Source organism: Myotis yumanensis, unplaced genomic scaffold, assembly GCF_028538775.1.
Source record: "Myotis yumanensis isolate MYYU_CA2020_CCGP unplaced genomic scaffold, mMyoYum1.0.hap1 SCAF_8, whole genome shotgun sequence".
NCBI classification, from domain to species: domain Eukaryota; kingdom Metazoa; phylum Chordata; class Mammalia; order Chiroptera; family Vespertilionidae; genus Myotis; species Myotis yumanensis.
Genome location: NW_027223759.1, coordinates 45,133,295 through 45,154,253, shown reverse-complemented (window position 1 = coordinate 45,154,253; position 20,959 = coordinate 45,133,295). Strand labels below are relative to the sequence as shown.

Here is a 20,959-nt window from a genome sequence, read left to right as displayed (position 1 = left end):
ATCCTAGAGATGCAACAGGTCAGAACTTCCTTTGGGCCAAAGAGCCCCACCTGAGGTCCAGGAGGAAGTGCAGAAAGGGCCTCTTAGACGTATGCCCCACCCAGAGCTCACACTTGGACTAATTTGAAGTCACCCCTGACCTTGCCTCCTGTAGCCTGCCTTCTCTTTGCATCTGTTCCCAAGATGTCTTTCTCTTTGGATTGGGGGTAGATCAGAAGGCCCAGGACCCAGCAAAGCCAGGAGACCTCATAGCAAGTGGCCAGGGCAGCAGAGGATCCTGACAAGTGTCTAAAACACCCAGGCTGCTCCTGCTAGGCCTTGACCCCCAAGTGCAGAAAGTGCAATGACAAACCCAGGAGCCCTGTGTTTAACCCTGGGTTGTTAGTGAACACCCAGGATTCTAAAAACCTCCACCCTCCTACCCCAAAAGAAAAAAATATTTAAATTACCAAGTGTTTTTTAGCAGCCCAACTCCTCTAATTCTGTTTCTTTTTCTCCATTTCCCATTCCCATTCCCCCTACCCCATCTTTTATTTCTTACAGCAAATGACAGCGATCTGCTCATGGAGGAGGGAATGGCCTTCACCATAGGTCAGTGCGGGAGCTCCTCTTCAGAGAGCTGCGGCTCCCCCGGCAGAAGCATCGGCAGTGGCGCTGGCCTAGGCCAGGCAGTCCCGTGAAGGACTAATAAAGCCAATCAGCATAATGAAATAATTCAGATGCAGAGCAAATCTGATTAAATAATATCCTCAAGCCCGTCTTCCTAAATCAGATACTTACCGACACATTTAGGAGAGGCAGCCCTCCACCCTCTAATTCTGTTACGGACACAATGTGGTGTTTGGGTTTTTGGTGTGTGTGTGTGTGTGTGTGTGTGTGTTCATTAACACCCAGTAACTGGAGATTATGGCCCTTGCTCCCTGTCAGCAGTGGCATGTACTCTCTGTGCCCCATTCCTGGCTGGTCATGTGATTGGTATCGCCAACAAATTCCAATCACCTAAGACCCGGAAGGCATCATGTTTCTGACTGGGACTTAATGGAGAAGCAATTAGAGTGAAATAAGAAAATTGTTATTTACTGATTAATGAACATTTTGAGCATTTTTTTAAATTAAAATATGTTTTTAAAACTCACTGGTATTTATAAGAGGGACTGGTGTTTGGGTGGTTATTATCCACAGGGTCCTAATTAAGGCTTGATTAAAATGCCCTTATTCCTCTAAAAAATTAGGAACTAGGCAACTTCATACATTTTGAATGCTGCAACGTTTCCTCTTCCTACTGTTTAGTTTGTAGTATCCTGTGCAAGCAACATCAATTATCAGCCCTTGCAATATGACAACATGAACCCATGGGGGAAGTACTTAGGAGGAGGGGGGAAACCTTATTCTCTTTTTTGATAATCGGGAAACAATGTTTGACAGGAACCTGATTAGTTCACGCAGTAAACATTTTCCCTCTTACAGAGCCAATCATCACCGAGGGATCCCCCGAATTTAAAGTCCTGGAGGATGCGTGGACTGTGGTCTCCCTGGACAATCAAAGGTGATTAACTTTTCAATTGTTTGGAAAGGGAAGGTTCATCCCACGGCGCTGGCGAGCTGCGCTCCCCGCCCCGCCGGCGCTAGCGCGAGTCCTGAGCGCCGCCGCCCTGTGTGTTTCAGGTCCGCCCAGTTCGAGCACACAGTGGTCATCACGTCGGAGGGCGCTCAGATCCTGACCAAACTGCCCCACGAGGCCTGAGGAGCGGCCCCACGATGGCAGAGGCTGGGCGCCTTTTCTCCTAAATTGCTGAAACCCAGTTGGAGAACTTGTAGTAGCACCGGCGGAAGGCTGGTCCGCTGTAGCCTACCCAGGACCTGGAAGCGCCTTGGAAAACCCGGCGGGGACTGGGGGCAGTTGGGAACGCAGATCTGAAGCCCTGCGTGGCGGCCCGGCTGCGATGGGGTGATCCCGGAGCCGGACTGTTTCCCAGCTCGGGGAACATTTCTTGAGGGGGAATGGGACGCCCTCGTTTGGAAGACGACGGATTCCTATAGGTGCATGGTTTTCCCTTTCCCTTGTCTTAACTCTGCCCAAGTAAAAGGCTTCACCTCTTAAACCCATTGTGTCTGCGCTCCTAGTCTCTGACCATTACTGGGGGGCGGGGGGGGGGGGCGGGGAGAGGTTGGTTAATTTTTGAGTTTCTGAACTTTTCATATGCCCGCGCATAAAGAAAAACCAGAGCCTGGGTGTTAGGTGGAATTTTGTTTAAGTCTCTTTTTACCCCGTTGTGGATCCTCCATTGGCTAGCCCCTGCTCCCCGGCCCTTCCCCTTCTTCCCCTTCATAAGAGCTTTGCAATGAAAGATCAGCCCGAATGGAGGGGTTGGTTACAAACATGTCTTTGCCTGTGGACCCCAGCCTGGCTCTTCTGCAGGCTTTACCAATCTAAAAACAGGACTTTCTGATCCCCTGCAGCGTTTCCTCCCTGGCCCTCATCCTGCCCTGCGGTGCATCCCAGAGGTTACTTTTACAAGACACACACACACACACACACACACACAACCGTTTGTTGCACTAGGAAATGATGTATGAATCCCAGGCTGCTGTAGCCCCTAAACCAGTGGTTCTCAACCTTCTTAATGCCGAGACCCTTTAATACAGTTCCTCATGTTGTGGTGACCCCCAATTTCATTGTTACAAATTGAATAATTAAAGCATAGTGATTAATCACAAAACAATATGTAACTATATATGTGTTTTCCGATGGTCTTAGGCGACTCCTTTGAAAGGGTCATTCGACCCCCAAAGGGGTCGCGACCCACAGGTTGAGAACCACTGCCCTAAACTAACCTCTCCCCATACTGGCCCCCTTCAGACCACATTCTAGCACTGGAGACCCAGTGCTGGAAGAGATTCGGCATTTTTTTAGGGCAAGGGCCTAGTTAGCAGGATTGGAGCTGGTGAGTTTCACTCCAGTTCAACCTCCTGCTCACAGCTCCACCTGCTTAAGGAAATCCAGAGATCCACATTCCTGTCCCAAGACCCATTCCTGCCGGGAGCCTGCTCATACCTTGGCCCCGGGGTGGAGAGGGGTTGGGCCTCTGGCAGGACACAGAGAAAAGAGTTGCCCCTCTGGTAATGGTTTTAGGAACAAGTCCCATTTAGGGTTTCCTCAAAGTCAGTGCTAACTCTTGTTTTTAACTGAAGTGGTTTTCCAAAGTTGCCACCCACTAAATATAGCTTGGGCTAGAGAGCACCGAGGAAATGTGAGACACCTGTAGTTGCCATGACAGATGGCCTCTTTGACTGGGTCCCAAGGGCCAGCTCCTCTCTGTGACACTCACAGTGGTGGGGAAAGAGATAGGAAACCGAGGCCAATGAACATGCTGGGAACAATGTTCAGTTCAGTCTTTTCCCTGAACTTGGGATTCTCCTGGGCATTCTCCAACACCTCTGGCTCTCTTTCTGTGTCCAGGGTTGGAGAATTTGGACAAAAATGATTCTGATTCTAGTGGATCTCCGAGCTGGAAAAGATGAGGAAGGGGTTGAAGATCTACAAGATTCATCAAAAAACTTCTGGGGTCCTTAAAAAACTTTTATAAGGCCTAGAGACTTTCAGGGGCTGCTGCCTCTGAAAGACCTGGTGTCCCTTGCCTGAGAAGGACTTCACTTCTCTCCCAGAGCAGTCGGATTGCACCAGTTACCTGTATCTTCTCTACAGGTCAGGTTCCCCAAGAATAATTTTATTAGGACCACAGGATTTTACCAACCACTGAGATAGCACACTGCTGTGCAGCAATTATGCCAAGGTGCAAGTATGTATGGGTTTATAACCCCTTTATTAAAGTAACTAACCTAAAGTTTAAACATTGTACATATACAGGCAATACTCTGCAGCGCCATAGGAAACAAACTTCATTTAGAACGAACTCCGTTTAACATGCTTTAAAGTTGAAGTTAGGGAAGCAGATTTTAAAGTACCCTGTCCACTCTCCACCCCTCACCCCTGCCAGCTTAATTGGCTCCAAACCTCACCGGGATTCCAGCCCACTGGTGGCTACAGCTAACCACCAGGCGCCAGTCCTGCGTGCCTCCAAGAGGTTCTACTGGCAATCCGGGACATTTCTCCGGATACAAGAGAGAGTTTTATTTCCTCTGAGAGTTGGGACAGGCAGAGATCTAAGCAAACCTGCGTTTCAGAACAGGTGTCCCCTTAGCGGTGTGGGGTGGAAGGGCTCATAGAATAGAGATAAGATCACACGTTGAGAAAGCTAGCCAAGGCCGGCGTCTCTGAGCCCGGAGGGCCCTGGCTCATCCGCCCCTCCCTGCAACTGCTTCTCTGGATCTAAGAAATAATTCCGGAGTGCGGACACTCGCTCGCCCACAATAATTCATTTATAAAATAACCAAGACTCTGAAACCGGTTCCTGAGGGGGCGCATGCGGGTCTTTTGTTCCCTGGAGCCAGCCCGGTCCATTGCGCTATGCATGGCTTGGAGTCCCCTCTCCAGATGTGGACGGACAGAGAGCCCTAGAGACAAACCATCGCGACCTGTGGCATCCTCTCTCCCATTCCCCCACCCTGCAGTTACATCTGGAATAAACTGGCCCTGGGTGACTCAGCTGTCGGGTTTCCTCTTGCATTGCCCCGAGCACCTGGAGTGACCAGCCCCGCTTCCCTCGGTCCCAACCCCACCACCGCGCCAGCCACGGCGATCACTTACGTGGTCAGGGCCCGCCAGGCGCGCGGGAAACCAGGGGCCCGGGCGGCATCCGTGCTGCTGTGCTGGGCGCACCACACCGCGCTCCACACCCGGCTCTACACCCCAAAATAGGCGCTAGGAAGGAGCAATGAAAACCACAAGTGCAACACGGAAATCAAGAGGAGTCCTGCAGCTCCTGGGAGTTGTCTGGTAGCGGAGTCATTAGCTGGTTGTTGCTACAAAGTATCACCGTGTGGTTGGGTGATTAAGAAAAAAAATCTTTTTAAACGTTGGCAAAGCTGTTATTGGTTTGGAGGATCGGTTGTGGGGTGGGTTGTTGTTGGGTTTTTTTTTTTTTTTTGGCTTTTGTTTTTCTTTTTGCTCCAACCACACAGCCTGAAATATTTCTACCCCCAACATCATGCCCTTAAACCAAAGGAGAGGAATTCCGCGGGCAGCTGCTGCTGCTACTGAAGTTAAAAAATAGAGAAGCCCCTTCCACTAATATCTGCAACGACAGCGCCGATGTAATTTGTTTTGAGTGCTCATTTTTATTGGTGTTCCTTCTGCCAAAATGTACTTGATTACAGAGGTTTGTCCTGTGATCATTGCGACACTCCAGCCAGGGGAAGGTGCGTCGGGGAAGGTTCAGCTCAGGCCAGATCAAATCCCAGGCTGTTTAACGCTGAAAGGCTGCTTGTTGCTATTAGTGTTAAATATATGGCTAATTATGCGTATGAAAATTAAACATCAGTGTTATGCTAATGGGGCGCCTTCAGCTGTGGATTCGAGCACTTGAGACTACCATTTAATCAAATGAATCAGTAACTAATACATCTGCACGTGTGAACTTTCACAAGATCATTTCCCCGTTCCCGCCACACCGCTAAATTATGAAAGAAATAATTATCAACACTTTCTAATTACCTAACAAAGTAATTCTGGATTCACCGTGAGGCTGGAGGAATCCGGAACCAACAGCCCCTCGAAGACAGCATGGTTTGCACCACGCCTCAAGAGGGTGGCTGTGTGGTGGTTACAGCGGGAGGGGGAGCGGTATTTTAGGGGGGGGGGGGGGCTTTTGTGCGCTTCTCTGTACCTAGCGCCCCAGAAGATAGGAGGCCTTGGCAGCTTTTGCCTCCACCAGTTCTGTCCCCAGGCCCAGTGGCGCCCACTTTGACCACTGAAGATGAGGAGGATCCTGGGCGACAATGAGAGACACGTCCACACACAAGATATGTGAGCCTATTATTGGCCTGGTTTTGCCGCGGGTTTCAGTGTCCCCCGGGACTCCTAAACCCCAGTACTCCCGTTGGCCCCCAGGAGCCCGGGAAATGACCGCCTGGCCTCCGCTGCTCAAGCAGAACTGAGCCGCCAGCTCCAGGACGCCACTCGGCGCCGCGCCCTAGGGGCGCGTGAGCCCTGGGCGTCAGGCGCAGAGGGAGTGGAGAGGGGAGGGGGCGGTGGAGGAAGGATGGGGGTGTCGGGGGAGTGGAGGGCGGTGCGGCCGACTTTCCTGGGAGGAGAAGCGCGGGTTCCTGGCTCTCCGCGCGCACTGCTTTAATCAGACCGGTGCAGCCTCGAACTGGAGTGGCCAGCTGGGCCTGGAGCAATGCGAGCCGGCCCCAGGGAGCGACGGCGGCGGCAGGGCGGCCGAGTGAGTGAGTTCGCCCGAGGGCCCCAGATCTCACCCCGGGGATGTGGCCAAGCGAGCCCAGGCTAGGGCGGGGCCTCCGGGAGAGCGCTGCGCTAGGCACCAGGCGCTGGGGAGGACAGCGCCCTTTGAGCCGCCTACGGCGCCCCCCAGTGCGCGACTTCGCGCTCGGGAGGTCGCGGCCGGGCTCCTGAACTGCCCTAGCTCAGCGCCAGACCCCGCGGCGGTGGCCGGGAGAAGCTGTGCCCGGGGCCCCGGTGTTGGGGTGGGAGGAGGATCGGGATCGTAGGGGAAGGGGAGGGCGGCCGCCAAGTCGCAGGTTGCTTTCTGGGAAGTGAGGCGCTCCGGGAGGCGGGAGGCCTTGGAGCCGCGGGCCGCGGTAGTCCTGGCGAGGGCGCCGGCCCATTGTGCGTCCCGCTCGGCGCGCTCTTTTGCAGAGGAGCGAGCCCCGGCCGGGAACTGTGGACGCGTCTCTCCCGAGACCCGGCCGCCTCGCCCGCTCTAGTCCAGCGGAGCCGGAGCGCCTCGGACCAATCCCCAGTGATTATGCAAGGCAATGGACCAATCAGCTCCGCCGGCTCATGAATATTTATGACCTTGGCTGAGTCAAAGCTTTGAAGCGAGTTTGGGGAGCTCAGCAGCATCATGCTTAGACTTTTCAAAGAGACAAACTCCATTTTCTTATGAATGGAAAGTGAAAACCCCTGTTCTGCTTAAATTGGGTTCCTTCCTGTCCTGAGAAACACAGAGACCCCCAAAAGGAAAGCAGAGGAGAGAGTGAGAGACCCACACCCAGACCCCGCGAGAAGAGATGACCATGACCACCATGCCAGAAAGTCTCAACAGCCCCGTGTCGGGCAAGGCGGTGTTTATGGAGTTTGGGCCGCCCAACCAGCAAATGTCTCCTTCTCCCATGTCCCACGGGCACTACTCCATGCACTGTTTACACTCGGCGGGCCATTCGCAGCCCGACGGCGCCTACAGCTCGGCCTCGTCTTTCTCCCGACCGCTGGGCTACCCCTACGTCAACTCGGTCAGCAGCCACGCGTCCAGCCCCTACATCAGTTCCGTGCAGTCCTACCCAGGCAGCGCCAGCCTCGCCCAGAGCCGCCTGGAGGATCCAGGTACGTGCGCCTGCCCGGGAGAGGGAGACTAAGAGGTATGAAGGGAGAGAGGGAGGGGAGGGAGGGAGGGAGAGAGAGAGAGAGAAAGAGAGAGAGGAGGGAGAGGTTGAGAGAGAGGTGGGGTGGGGGTGGGGAGAGCGCCGGAGCCGTGGAGGTTTCGGGTATCAATCTATGGATCCTTGTCATAGCAAAGAAATTTTTTTTAAAAAAATCCACCTAACTAACAACTATCCAGCAGAGGATAAATAAATCTGAGAGCGTCCCCTGCACTAGCTGGGCCTCTGGGTGGCTCCGTGCGTCGAGCACACAATGCCCCGCTGGAAAACAGAAACCCACATGTGCACGTATTAGTCTCGGTAATTATTTATTGCGTAGCGCTATAAACAATGTGTGCAATTAAGGGTAATTAAACTTCAACTACCGCCTGCAAAAACAGCAAACTTTCCCTGCAAAGGCAGGAGCTGCGCGCCTGGGAACTGTCCCGGTCCGCCTGCAGCCGTCCGGGTCCGGCCCTCTGATTTTGCGGGACCTTCCCCTGGTTTTTGGAGTTTCTGGAGCATTCTCTCTCCGGGTCCTGGCTCCGCCACCCCGCTCGGGAGCCGCTCGCCCCTGGCTCCCCACACGGAAGGTTGTCCCTCGCATTAACAAGGGCCCCTGCTTCTGCTGTCCCTGCAGGGGCCGACTCCGAGAAGAGCACCGTGGTGGAAGGCGGTGAGGTGCGCTTCAATGGCAAGGGGAAAAAGATTCGCAAACCCAGGACCATTTACTCCAGTTTGCAGTTGCAGGCTTTGAACCGGAGGTTCCAGCAAACTCAGTACCTAGCTCTGCCCGAGAGGGCGGAGCTCGCGGCCTCCTTGGGACTCACGCAGACGCAGGTATCTCGCTGCTGCCCCACCGGCCCGCAGGTTTCCGCGGCCCGCCTGTGCCGGGAGCTTCATTTTTACTCTCTGGCCCTCGGGGACGGGGGGTGGGGGGGAGTGTGTGCGCGTGTGTGTATATATGTATATGTGTATGAGATGTGTGTGTGTGTCCGCCACCCCTGGCCCTCCCAGCGTCTCCCCTTCCGCCCTCTTTCTCTCTGCCCGGGCTCTCCCTACACTCTGCACTCCGTACTCCATACTCCGCGCTGCCTGCCTCCCCGACCTGCCACCCTGGACGATCTGATTAGGGCGAAGGGAGGATTTCCCCGGACGTTTTGTTGGGGGATTCTGAAGTCACACGTGCCCGAGCAACTGGAACAATAGACTCGGGGCTTAATCCCTTCTTTGCCTTTAAAGTGTGTGGCTAATCACTTGGGGCCTGGCCTGAGCCTGTCTCCCTCCTCCTTCCTTTTCCTTCTCCTCCTCCTCCTCCCTCTTCTCCTCCTTCTTGGGGGGTGGGGGGATCCTTTCTTTTGCCTTCTCACACCACCCAAGTCCCAGACCCCTAGGAGAAACGGACCTTCCTTCCCAATTTCTCTGAGAGTCCGGGGAGCCCATGGGCGGTTTGATGACGAAGGTCGCGGGTTTCCAACGTTGGGGCCGGGATTTGAAGCAGAGCTGGAGAGACAAACAGACATTAAGAAAAGGTTTACTTAAGTCCAAATGAAAAGTTTAACAAAACCTTGTGGCTTCCTTGGTCAGTCTCCAACTCACTCAAGGGCAGAAAGGATGGCGAAGAGAAGGCAGATCCGCATTGCAAATAAGTGTCCTCCACTCCTTTTCTCCACTCGATTCTTTTATTGATGCTCATCCTGGAATTGAGGGCTCTATGTTGTGCAGGCCCTGCATCTTCCCCAGAGGATTGCCAGCCAAGGTTGGGCTGAGTCCCTGGCAGGAGAAGGCCTAGATCTCGGCTCACCCCTCACCACCACGCCCCCTGGCTCTAGGAGAGCTGCCCCTGCCGCCAGGTTCTTATTGGTGGTGGTGGTGGTGGTGGTGGTCTGTTCCCCGAGCTGCGAGTTGTCCCTTCTCCCAGGGCGGTAAGGGACATCCTCTCTCCCTGTCCCACTGTCACCTTATCTCCCCAGGACCATGATAGGCGCAATGGACCTAGCCTGAGTCATGCCGCTGTCCGCTCTTGCAGGTCAAGATCTGGTTCCAGAACAAGCGCTCCAAGTTCAAGAAGCTGATGAAGCAGGGCGGGGCGGCTCTGGAGGGGAGCGCGCTAGCCAACGGCCGGTCACTCTCTGCCGGCTCCCCGCCGGTGCCGCCTGGCTGGAACCCCAACTCCTCATCTGGAAAGGGCTCGGGCAGCAGCACGGGCTCCTACATCCCCAGCTACACGTCATGGTACCCCTCGGCGCACCAAGAAGCTATGCAGCAACCCCAACTCATGTGAGGTTGCCCACCCGTTCTGCCCACCTCCTTCCCATTTCCCCTGGTCCAGGGCCCCTCCTGCCTCCCGGTCCATCCACCCCATTTGTGTGCCCTGAACCAGGAGAAGGGCTCAGAGGGAAAAAAGAAGGAACCGTGGAGGCAGGACGCCCACCGCCTCCTCAGAGCCCCTTGCTGTCCGGACTGGCTACTTCCCTGGCGTCCACACCCTCGCCTGAACCTTGGCCTGGGCCATGGGCAGCGGAGAGAGAGGCCTCGGAGCTCAGTCACAGCCGCAGGAGACAGCTGGAGCAGCAAGATAGCCTGTTGGACCCAACCGACCGAGGACCCAACCGACCGAGGACTATCAGGAAAAAAACACGCAAAACAAAACAAAAGCAATGTAGAAAAAGCAAAAGCTATTTTCTGTCCTGTCCGTCTCTTGTCTCCTTTCGCTCCGTATCTGTGCCCTGACAAGTTGAGGTCCTCCTCTGTCCGCTGTCCTCATTCTGCAGCCTCTGAAAAACCTCACCAGGTCCCGGGAGGCGCTGTCCACCAGGCCACCCAGTTCCGGATACTTGGATGTTTTACCCTTTCAGACTTTTTCCTGGGCCTGCCCAAACATCTGTGTAGCTCACTGGGGAATTGGGGGAAATTGGAGGGAGGGCGCTTATTTATTGAGAAATGGACTTGACCTGAGGCTGAGTGTTGGCCAATACGCAATTCTATGGGACATGAGGAGCACACTGCCCAAATATACCGGTCACTTCAAATGCACCCGGGAAAAATAAAAGGATAAGGAGGATCTGGTGATTTTTAACTTATACAGTAACTTTTGTACTTCACTGGTCTAGAGCGGTTGGAGTCGAATGATTTGCATATTTTACATGTTTTTAAAAAGAAAGCAATGAAGCCAACACAATTTCTCATTTGGAGAAGAACGCTTAGTCTCCTTGCCTGGACAAGTAGGAAAATCTGAATTCTCTCCTTAGGGAGAAAGAGAGAGAGAGGACCCATGGGCAGCGGTGAGAAAAGAGGAGGGTGTGAGCGAGCACCCCAATGCCAGTGGGCTTGAAAGCAAGCAAACGCAGCTTTACCACAACCCCCAGAGGCGCGGCCGGAATGATGCCAGTCACCGCCTGAACGCACAGCCTCCAGTGCAGGATCTAATCGCTGTACATATTATTGTTGTTATTAATTATTATTGTTATTATTACTGTCCCGTAAACATGTTGCACAAGCTTAGCTTTTTTTTTTTCCTGTTCCGTTGTGTGTGGCTGTAAAACCCGATGCTTTGTGAAATGAGAATCTTGACATTTTACTTGTGAAATTTGGAAAATGTGATCAGTTGAAATCAACCATGTTTTGTGTTCTCTATGTCAAAGTTTAGTTTTATATTGAGAATGTTAACTTATTGCTTTGTATCTTGGGGGGGAAAAAGAACTTTGTAAATAAGTTATAAAGTTTCTTTGACAGTAAAATTATGGTTTCGAGAAAGAGCTGCTGTACCGTGTGCTGTGTGAGCGGGTGCACGGGGCCGGCCAGGCTTCTACCTCTGGGGACGCAACGCAGGGGCAAGGACTGACTCCGGACAACAGGATACAGGGCCTAGGCCCGCTGGCGCTGCTCTTGCCTAGCGCCTAGCTCCTGACCCACAAGGGGTCTGATCCCACCTGGGCCAGGAGGGTCTCAGGGAAGGAGGACCAGGAACAGGTGCCGCTCGTCAGAGTCAGGGCTCAGGAACCCAAGGGGTGGTGAAGGCCGGCTGCGAGGAGATCAAAGCAGAACTCAAAGACAGCCGGCCTGTGAGATTTGAGTGACACCCCTAACTCTCCCCGCCCCCCAACACACACCCAGTCACCTTGCGGGAGACACCTGGCTGGGCCCCTCGCCTCCGTGGGGATCTGGCCTCCTGGCTTTGGCTTGCCTGGAGGGCGCTGGGTCTGGACGAGGAAAAGACGCGGCCAGACGCCGGAAAAGGACCGGAAGGATACGTCTGTCAGGCTAACCCCCAATCAATCAGTGAGCTCCGGGGGACAGTCTCAAGGCGCCACCCGCGCCGTCCACAGCCACTCCCATCCACATGGCCCCACGCACAAGGAGAGGCCCGTTCCTGCCTAAGGACCCGGGCTTTTTCTCTGCGCCTGGCAGAAATGGAGGGGCCTAGGAAGGGCCTGGTGGGCGAGGGGAGCACCCTACCCCAGCCCGAAAGTCTCCCGGCCCGGCCATGAAGGGGGCACTTCCAATGAACCGCTCAGATCGGTCCGCTCCGGATGAACAGAGCTGCGAGCAGTTAGAACTCCCCTGGCCGGGCGCTCTGCCCAACCCCAGCCCCGGATCCCGCAGCCTAGATGAGGAAGTCTGGGAGAGCTGCGGGCCTCGTCTGGCTGCTTGGAGCGAGTCCCGCTTCTCTCAGCCTGCCTTGCGACACTGGCCCTCCGCCTTTGGGGGACCCTTTGCAGCGCGCGGTGGGGAGTTGAACGAGGAAGGCAGTGATCTGTGTTGTGACAAGCACCCATTTTTCAATTGGTGCTGGTGAAAGATCAGATGTGCCAGGCTCTTCCGACGCCCTTTGGGAAAGGGAGGGGAAGCGCCGGGTGGGGGCGGGGGGGTTTGAAGAAAGCAGGGAAGTGATGGGGGATGGAGCTCGGGACCTCGAGGCCCTTTCTGGGCCTGGGATTGGGGCTTTTCTCCTCCCGCAGGTCGCCGGAACCTGGAGCGCTAATGGGGGAACCGACCTCGGAGACCAAGGTGCGCGCGCGGACCGGCTGGAAGGGGGAACGGAGAGCCGCGGCCGGGCTTCGGCCGCGGGGGCAGAGCCCCTCCTGGATTTGGCTTCCCCGCGAGGCGTGACTTTGCTGGCGGGGAGATTTGGCAGATTTATCTCCCGCATCCGAATTGGTTCCTCAGACGGCAGCCAGGGCCCAGGGCCCAAGCCACAGGCGCAATCTAGTTGGTCAAGCGGGTTTCAATACTTTGAGATATTAGCTTATACTAATTTAATAATCTCTTGCTAACAGTTCAAATAGAGAAATTATTAGTTTTAGCTCAATGAAGGCGGTCTTTAGTTAGGCTCGATTATAATTATAAGCGGCTGTACTTTTTAAAATGTTAATCTCAATATAGGCCTAATTAATGCTGCCTTGTTACTGACAAGCAGTTCATCAAATATCTGATTCAAAGATTTTCATAATGACTATATTAATTAAACTATGAATAATCTAAAGGTGGTTATATTTAAACAATACCTCATTATAATGATTAAATACTGATTTTGAATATTATATCTTAACAATTGTCGCTTAGAAAACACAACCTTTCCTTATGTATGAGTCTGTAATGGCAAAATGCAATTTTGGGATTTTTTCCCCTTGTTCAAAAAATGTGAACCTCATTTTAAAACACTTCTGAAATAGGTTACACACAGCTTAATGATTATCAAAATGACTCTTTTCTGCAAAAAAAGACCCCAAAGTGCGTGTACAGCTGCAAACCCAAGAGGGTCAGCATCATTTCACTGTATTCTCTTCTTGATTACAAGCCGGGCCCATCAAACACAACATAATTACAGTAATTTCAGGTTTATTTATTCTAATGCAGTTTCCCCATCTCTCTGGTAATTATGAGCAATTTTTTCGCCCAGGGAATCTTTTTGCATTAACAAAAGAGATAACGCACTGAAAGCCAAATTTGCTGTGCATTGAGAAAAGGAAAAAAAAAATCAAATAGGTGCGAGCTGCCATCTCTGCAATTCTCGGTACCGGAGCCGGCAAATTGCTTGCAGGTGTATGGAGCAAGCTTGTCAATGGCCCGGCCTCCAAATTAGCAAATGCACAGCGTCGAAGTAATGAAGACAGACTTAGCAAAATTGCCAAACAGCAGATACCTCTTTTATATCTTCTCTCAGACACACTCGCTCAAAAAGGGGTAGGGGTAGAGGTGGAGGGGCAAAAGCAACAATCCAAAGTCCCCTCCTCACTGACCTTGAGTTTCATAAGCCAGAAACGGAGTGGTCCTCCTCGTCATCTAATTGTGGAAGAACCCAGCTCCGAAATCGAGGCAACATCTTACAAATATGAAATGGGAAACATGTTTATCTAGCTCGCAGCTTTATCCCCCTTTCTTTCTTACTGGCTATCATGTTTTATGTTTTCTTTTGGGGATCTGCACCTGGGCTTGGACCGATGGCTCTTCAGCCTTTCCTGTTCTGACCACAAAAAGTTTTAAAATTCCCCCCACCTATATATAGAACAGAAGTACGAATTTATTCTTGGAGTCATTTGATGTAGAAATCTCTCCCCTTGAAGAAATCATCAATTTCTGTCACCTAAAGAAAGCTAGGTCTGGGTGGTGAATATAGAACCTGAGATACTTACTTGATCCCAAGAAACACTGAGCAGAAAGAAGCAACCCAGGCCTCCAGCTATGTGTTTTTTACCTTGCTATCCACCCCTTTCATTCTGTATCTTTAAAAAACCAATGTCAGGATTCTCTAGTTTTTGACATCCCCCCGCCTGGGTTAATCATCCTGAAATCAAAGGCTCAAGCGAACTTTTCTACCCCTGATCCCTCAGGGCCACTGGAACTTCCATCAGATGCGGTACAGAGGGCAAGGGTCTTTCCCTCCCACGACCTGAGGAAATCCCCCTTAGGTCCCAGCCTCCACAACACACCCCAACTCCAGTGTGGACAGCCCAACCGTTCTAACGGGTGCCTTCCCCAGGCTAAGAAACATGTCACCCCGACCCACGCCTTCCTTGCTTCTCGCCCTCATCTCCCCAACCTTCAGGGATTAACACTTCCTAAAACATCAAGTGTTTTTATAAAAAGGGGGAAAAATAATCCTGACACCGCTGACAAGACGTTTTGATGGAAGAATTAGCTGGTGCATACATAATCACTCCCCCACCCTCCTACTCCCAGAGCGGGAGCCGCTGCCGCGGCGGGCGCAGCTCAGCCTTCCAACCCTCTGAAAAATGAAACCGGTTTCCACCCTTACCTTCTTCAGTGTCAATTTCAGATAATCTGGACACAATCTTTGCTACATCAAATCAAAAGGGTCGAAGGCGGCTTTTGGCTGGGAGAATGACAGGAAAGAAAAAGAAAAAAAAAAAAAAAAGGAAAAACAGGAAATACAAAACCGACCAAACCAGAGCAAAACAAAACCAGAAAACCAAAAAGAATCCCCCAGCCCCATCTTCCCATCCCGAGAGCAAAGAGTGAAAAGAGGTCCCCAGGACCAGGCGCCTCCGAGCGCGCAGGCTTTTTGCAGCGCGGCGCTTGCAGAATAGGACTGAAATTTTCGGCTATATAGCCTCTGTCTTTATAGCTGATGAAAAAAATTGCAGATTATTAGCATAAATGTTTACTCTTCATTACGCTGATGACATTGTGCACTCGAGATCTTGGTAATCTTTGGGAAAATTATGAGTAATTTTTAAAAATTTTAAAGCAGCAGCAGTTACCATGCAATTCAGGCTAATTCTGCGTAGGCTCCGAACGGATATAATTATCGAGGAGTCAAGATGTTATGCTAAAAACTATGCATTGATATTCCCATTTATTATGTACATACAACTTTGACAATGTTGATGCTTGAAATAGCAGGAAATTGTCTTGCGCAAAAATTACAGTCCATATTAGGACATCTGAAATTGCGAAGAATTATATAGTAATTGCAGGCTTTCAGATGGGAGAGCCAGAATGCTCAAACTAGTGCAAATGTGGATAAAATTACAGATCAGAGCAAAAATTAGGGGAAAAGGGGGTCTGGGATTTTTCAGGTTGGCTATAGGATTCCGGAAGTGTCTAATGCCACATGATTGCTGCAGCTTTAGGGGAGACATTCATGCCTCAAATAGCGCCTTGGCCAGGGTGGCTTTAATTGAATTTCTTGGGCTTTTTCTTTTAATAGGGGCAAATGAGAAAATTGGCCACCCAAGGCAAATTTTCACTGTTGTCCCGTGAACACGGGAAGAGAATCCCCCTCGCCCCCCCCCCCCCCCCGTGTCTGCTCTCTCTGGGCTTGGGTGTCCCAGAGGCCCTGGGCTCCCACCCTAATTCGGCAACAGAGCAGGAAAGTGACTGCGCCGGATCCCCCCTCCCCCGACACACACTCTTCCTTTCTTTTTCTTTACAGTTCTCCCCTCCTCCTTCCTTAGGGCCCTTTCGCGAATTCTTGAAACCCCCCTGCACAGTTCAGCCCGGCTGGTCTCTAGAATCTGCAGGCGGGCCCAGAGGGCGGAGGCGGGGGATGCGGGGGGGGCGGGCAGCTGGTGGACTGAGGAGCTGCTGTGAGGCGACTTAGCACCCAAGACAGAGCGCTAGCTGTTTCTTAGTGCCGGCGAACCTGCGCCTGCTACTTGAAGGCTTTGGGACAGGAGAGAATAAGCTCAATTAGGTCCTTGGGGCCAGCCCTCCATCGCTCCAGATAGCGCCCCCCAGAAACACTCCCTACTGGGGCGGCGCTTCTCTGGGGCACTGAGACACCCTGCGACTTTAAGAAGCCGAGGCCAGGGACGCCGAGGGATGGGGCGGGGCGGAGGCTGCCCCGGAGGAGGGGGCAACGCGAAGGCTTTGGGCGAGAGAAGCCGCCAGGAGTGGGGCCACAGCTCAGACCAACTTAGATTCGGTCAGGTTCCAGGGCCAGAAGTCACCATTGTCCCGAAAGCGACGATTTCATCTCCCGGGTGCCTGAGACTCCTGGAGCACAAAAAGGAGGGGGGCGGGGGAAGGAGTGGGAGTGCGGAAAGCCCGCCGCGTTAGCTGCGTGCCGGCCCCAGTCTGCGCTCTGGGATTACCCCCGCGCATTCCGCGTCCAGTCCTTTCCCCCTCCTCTTGCCCTGTTCCTTCCCCGAGGTTCTAACCCTCTGCCTCACAGCTACAGCCCGCCTCCTGGAGCCATCCCCGTCCCCGCCCAACCCTCGCCAACTCTCTTGCCCCCCTCGCTCCTAGCACTGCTGACCGGAACTGATCTGGGACGCAGCCAGTGCGCCAGGACTCCTGAGGACCCCCCAGCCGGGCCTCGGGAGATTCCCAGGAGCGCTCCCACGCAGCCCACAAACTGCTAAGACACCGCAGTGCTTGCGGTCTGGCCCAACCCAGAGGACGAGCGAGGAGCCGGAGCCGGAGCCGGTCCCGGGAAGAAACGTCTATGTAGTAGAGACTGTGCCTGCGTTCTCTCGTGGAGGCGCCCAGGAACTGCTCCTGCAAGACCCGCCTGCTCTTTCTTTTCTTGAAACATAGTGTCTCCCTCGCCCCGCCCGGCCCCGGGCCCCAGGGAGGAATGTAACATCTTGTAATGTGGCAATCACTGACAAACCAGTCCCCGGGAGGGGAGCTCCCTCCAGGGAGGCCTCAGAGGGGCGCGGGGCCTCCGCATCCCTCCACCCCCGCGCCGGTTTGTATTTAGGGGAAGGGGCGGGGCAGCGGGTAAAGCTGGCGGGTCAGATCCCAGGTAGGGAGGGAGCATCTGACCCGGGGGAGGCTTTCCTGGGGCTGTTGTGGGTGGCTTGACCCCGCCAGAACCTGGCAGTCTCCGCAGAGCCCAGTCTGACGGGGCCAGGGGCGCGCCCCACACCCGCTTGCCGGACCTGGGACCCCAAAGTGGAGTGCAAAGGGACCCGTGTTTTAGGAGGAAGAGAGAGCTTAATTCTCAGAGGTTTCTGACCTTACAACAGACTTAAGGCACTGGTGGTCGTTGTTCCTTGGCGGGAAAGGAGCGGGCTGGTGTCCTTGGAGCGAGTGCTCTGGACTCGCACGGGGTAGAAGGAGGCAGGAGGCGGTGTCGGAGTGCGGGATGTGCTCCTGGGTTTTACAGTCAGTAAGGATGACTTTTTTTTTTTTTTTTAGGCAAAGGGGCTTCTGCTCCCCGTCCCCCTTCGCGGGGAGGGGGGGTGTTCTAACAGTGGAGGGGACTATTCATCCACTCCCAACACTCCTCACTTTATCCCTTTTCCTCCTCCCCCTTCCACTACACAACTGTTTGTAAACAAAGCTGCCGTCTGATGGGGCTCCCTCCGCCCCCATCAAACTTGATACGTCTCCCAAACTCGCCCCACCCGTCTCGGAAATCCTTACACAGGACGGATATTCACAATTTTCACAAGTAATCCTGAAAGGAGGCTGAGGGGAAACTTCCTAAACGGTCCCACATTGCAGCCGCTCTGATTAGGCCCAGGATTCGCTCCCTTTCTTCTCTGCACTCCCCTGCCCGCCAGCCGCAGGAATTCGGCGCAGCGGGAGGGGTGTGTGTCCACGCTCTGGGGAGCACTTAGGGCGGCGGGGGGGGGGGGGGGGCGGGCGGGGGCGCGCACGCTGGGGGTGTGGGTGGTGGTGAGGTGGGGGGGGGGGCGGGAATCGGAGGGGTGGGGGGTGCGTCCCGGCAGCCAGCCTCGGAAATTGGGACTCAGCGCCCCACAGGAGTTTGGAGCAACCCCGCCACGAGGTGGAGCGGAGCGGGTCGGACACCCTGACTTTTCCGATTCCCTCCCCGGGCTTCCCAGAGCTTGTCATATTCAGAATCGGGCCTGATATTTCACACGAGCGAAGGGGAGGGGAGTGCAATGAAGATTTATGTGTGTTCCGAGCGCGGCTGGGTTCCCAGTGCACGGAGACGAGATCGCTGCTTCCCATGTCCATTTTTCACTCGCGCTTTGGGGAGCGCAGTCGGGCGCAGGGGGGCGGGGGGCGGGGAGAACTAGTCTGCTGGCGGCGGGCTGATCACAGGGCTCCGAGCCTCCCAGCGGGCCGCGAGACTGTGAGAAAAGCTTGCCAGCTCTTCGCCCCCGGCAGGGCTGGTGCCTACCCCCGCCTCCCCCGGCCCAGCTTTGTTTCTCCCCTCGCTCACCCGCCCCCCACCCCTCCCGCCTGCTCACTTCTATATCTGAGGCGCATCCTCGCTTCCCCCTCTCTTTGCCCTTCTCCTTGTCTGCGGAAACGCCCCCTTCCTCTGGCCCCTGCACCCTTCTGCCCTCTGCTTCCAGCGGGCTTCCCAGGGAAAGGCGCGCCGTGGCCCGACCCGACCCCTCCGCCGCCGGGTGCCAGGTTTGGTGACTCCGGCAAGTCTGTGGGGCCTCGGCCCACCCCGGAGCTGGGGCCGCCCGCCCTCCCGGCTCCCAGGCTCGCTCATGCCAAGGCCTGTTGCGTGATTCCAACTTGGGCTGACATTCCCTGCCCCGGGCGCTCCGGCGTAGGCCTCTTAATCATCTTGTCTGCTGCAGATCCTCTACACCAGCCAATTTACGGCCCCGCTTCTCCTTGCTGGTTTCAGGGGGGTGGGGAGGGGAGTGCGCGCAAAGGAGGGGAGGGCACAGTAAACCGCAGGGTGAAGCCTGGCACCAGCTATTGGCACTCAAAGAAAACCACGGAATTTGGAGCTGGGGGGGAGGGAGGGCTGGGATGGGGTCTTCCAGGCGGCGGCTGCTTAGGGAAGCCAGAATCGCGGGGTCAATGGGATTCAGCCCAAGCCTCCTCAGCCTGGGAAAACACGCAGGAATGCAAGCGGACACAGGGTTGTGTAACCTCCCTGCCTTCTGCAGAGCCCCAACTCCCTGGACCACACTCGGTTGTAAAGCAGGCCCCAAAACAATCTGGCAAGAAAAATTGGAATTCTGCTCAGGTTGATGCCACTGAGCCCAGACACTCGCTCCTGTCTGATGTCTGTCTTTTTGGCAGAGGTGAGTTAAGACACACAACAAGGATGAACGGAGTCACCATCCTAGAGAAGAGGAGACCTGGGTCCCGCAAGCAGGGTTGTCTGGCTTGCCAACCTCCTCTTCAGGAGACTCCAGCCTCCCGTGGAAAGGATGCCCACGGTTAAGCCTTTCATGTCGGAAAGGGCCAGAGGTCTCCCAGCCTTAGCGTGCTGCTCTTCCACACAAGATGAGGTTGGAAACCTCTGGCTAACTCTGGGCCTCCCAATTGCAAGCAAAAGTAAAGCCCTCTTGTTTGGGGGCACTGGGCTCAAGCATTATAACTACTCATAGCAAAAATGTATTGAGTGCTTACTATGTGCCAGGCACTGTGTTACATCATGGCCTCATCAAATGCTCACGACTCTGAGATAGCTGTTTTTATTTCTCCTATCTTAGAGGTATGCACCCCACAACACAGAGAGGTGAAGTGGGTAACCCAAAGTCACACAGCGCGTGAGTGAAGCCAGGAAGCTTCCAACGGTAGGCCCCAGGGCTTTCAAGAAAAAGGAACTTTAAGTTCAGGCCTGCGTTACTCACCTACCCCTGGCTTTTGCAGAGAATGCCAGAAAGTAGGGTCACTTCCAAAAGCTGGAAGCTAGTTGGGTGGGACCCACGGTGGAAAGCAGAGCTGAATGATGTGTGAACCCTTCTCCTCAGAGAATGTGAGATGGGAAGAGGCTACTGCCTACGCACTGAGCATCCGTCTCCATGTGAGTGTGCCTGTGTGCATGAGTGTGCATAGTGAGTGTGCATATCACTGTGTGTGCATCTGTGTCGCGGGGTATGGTTCAGTGTGAGCGTGTGACTGTGTGTCTGAGAGCGCGTGGCAGTATCGATGCGTCTGGGAGGGTTACGGTGTGGGATGGATGTGCGCTGGGGAAGCCCTGTGCCTGAGGTCGCCCTGCATTCCAGAGCAGCCAACCGCGTCTCCCGAGGGCCTGGGTGACTCACTGAGTTCTCCACTCAGCCAACCCCAGAAGGGCTGCGGGGCAAACAGAGGGGAGGGGCCGATGTAGGGGTTTGACCCCCGGCTTCCACAGCGCTGGGGCTCCGGCTGCAGGTTCCCCGCGGCGGCTCGGAAGCACCGCTGGGCCAGCACCTTGGACGCGGAGGCGGCAGAGACCTCCCAGGCGCAGGGCGCCGGCGCCGGCCGGGCAGAAAGGGCGGAGACGGGAGCCGCCGGGCGCTGAGTGACTCACTGCGCCTCCAGCAGACGAACCCCGCGTCCAGACGCGGATGGGGGCAGAGCGCGAACATTCCACGGGGCCTGAGGAGTGAGCCTGTCCTGGCCTCACCGCAACTCGCTGCTCCCACAGCCGCAGGAAGATGTACAGGTCACCCTTGGTTGACCAGGATCCCCGCCTGGGAAGGGGCTGGAGGCTCCAGGCCGTGCCACCAAGGTGAAAACGCACACATCCAATGAAAACAATAATTTATTTAAATAATATATTCATAGTGTAAAGTCAACATGAAGAGCATGTTGTTTTCATAATAAATAACCCCCA

At 54.4% G+C, this 20,959-nt stretch overlaps 2 protein-coding genes across 7 annotated transcripts in view; both read left to right on the top strand.

Annotated features, from left to right (window-relative positions):
- The window catches only part of METAP1D (methionyl aminopeptidase type 1D, mitochondrial), a 74,208-nt gene extending 72,106 nt beyond the window's left edge, over nucleotides 1-2,102 (top strand). For all 3 annotated transcript variants that reach the window (XM_070422754.1, XM_070422752.1, XM_070422753.1), the window contains 3 exons: nucleotides 544-591; nucleotides 1,468-1,546; nucleotides 1,666-2,102. In XM_070422754.1, the coding sequence (XP_070278855.1) occupies nucleotides 544-591; nucleotides 1,468-1,546; nucleotides 1,666-1,744 (206 nt within the window). In that variant the 3' untranslated portion in view covers nucleotides 1,745-2,102. The remainder of the gene's footprint in view (nucleotides 1-543; nucleotides 592-1,467; nucleotides 1,547-1,665) is intronic.
- Nucleotides 2,103-6,266: 4,164 nt separating this feature from the next.
- On the top strand, nucleotides 6,267-11,185 carry DLX1 (distal-less homeobox 1). Of its 4 annotated transcripts, none has more exons than XM_070423421.1 (4): nucleotides 6,267-6,344; nucleotides 7,090-7,465; nucleotides 8,141-8,340; nucleotides 9,530-9,863. In XM_070423421.1, the coding sequence occupies exons 2-4, from the start codon at nucleotides 7,153-7,155 to the stop codon at nucleotides 9,782-9,784; spliced, it is 768 nt and encodes a 255-aa protein (XP_070279522.1). In that variant the 5' UTR covers nucleotides 6,267-6,344; nucleotides 7,090-7,152; the 3' UTR covers nucleotides 9,785-9,863. The 4 variants fall into 4 exon arrangements, with proteins under 4 accessions (XP_070279522.1, XP_070279525.1, XP_070279524.1 ...); XM_070423424.1 differs by having other exon boundaries at nucleotides 6,267-6,348; XM_070423423.1 differs by lacking the exon at nucleotides 6,267-6,344 and having other exon boundaries at nucleotides 6,887-7,465.
- Nucleotides 11,186-20,959: the final 9,774 nt, after the last annotated feature.

Coding starts and splice junctions, on each gene's coding strand:
- DLX1 (XM_070423425.1), top strand. CDS start 7,153: ATGACCATGACCACCATGCCAGAAAGTCTCAACAGCCCCGTGTCGGGC. Junction 7,466..9,529: donor GAGCCGCCTGGAGGATCCAG/GTACGTGCGCCT, acceptor CCGCTCTTGCAG/GTCAAGATCTGGTTCCAGAA.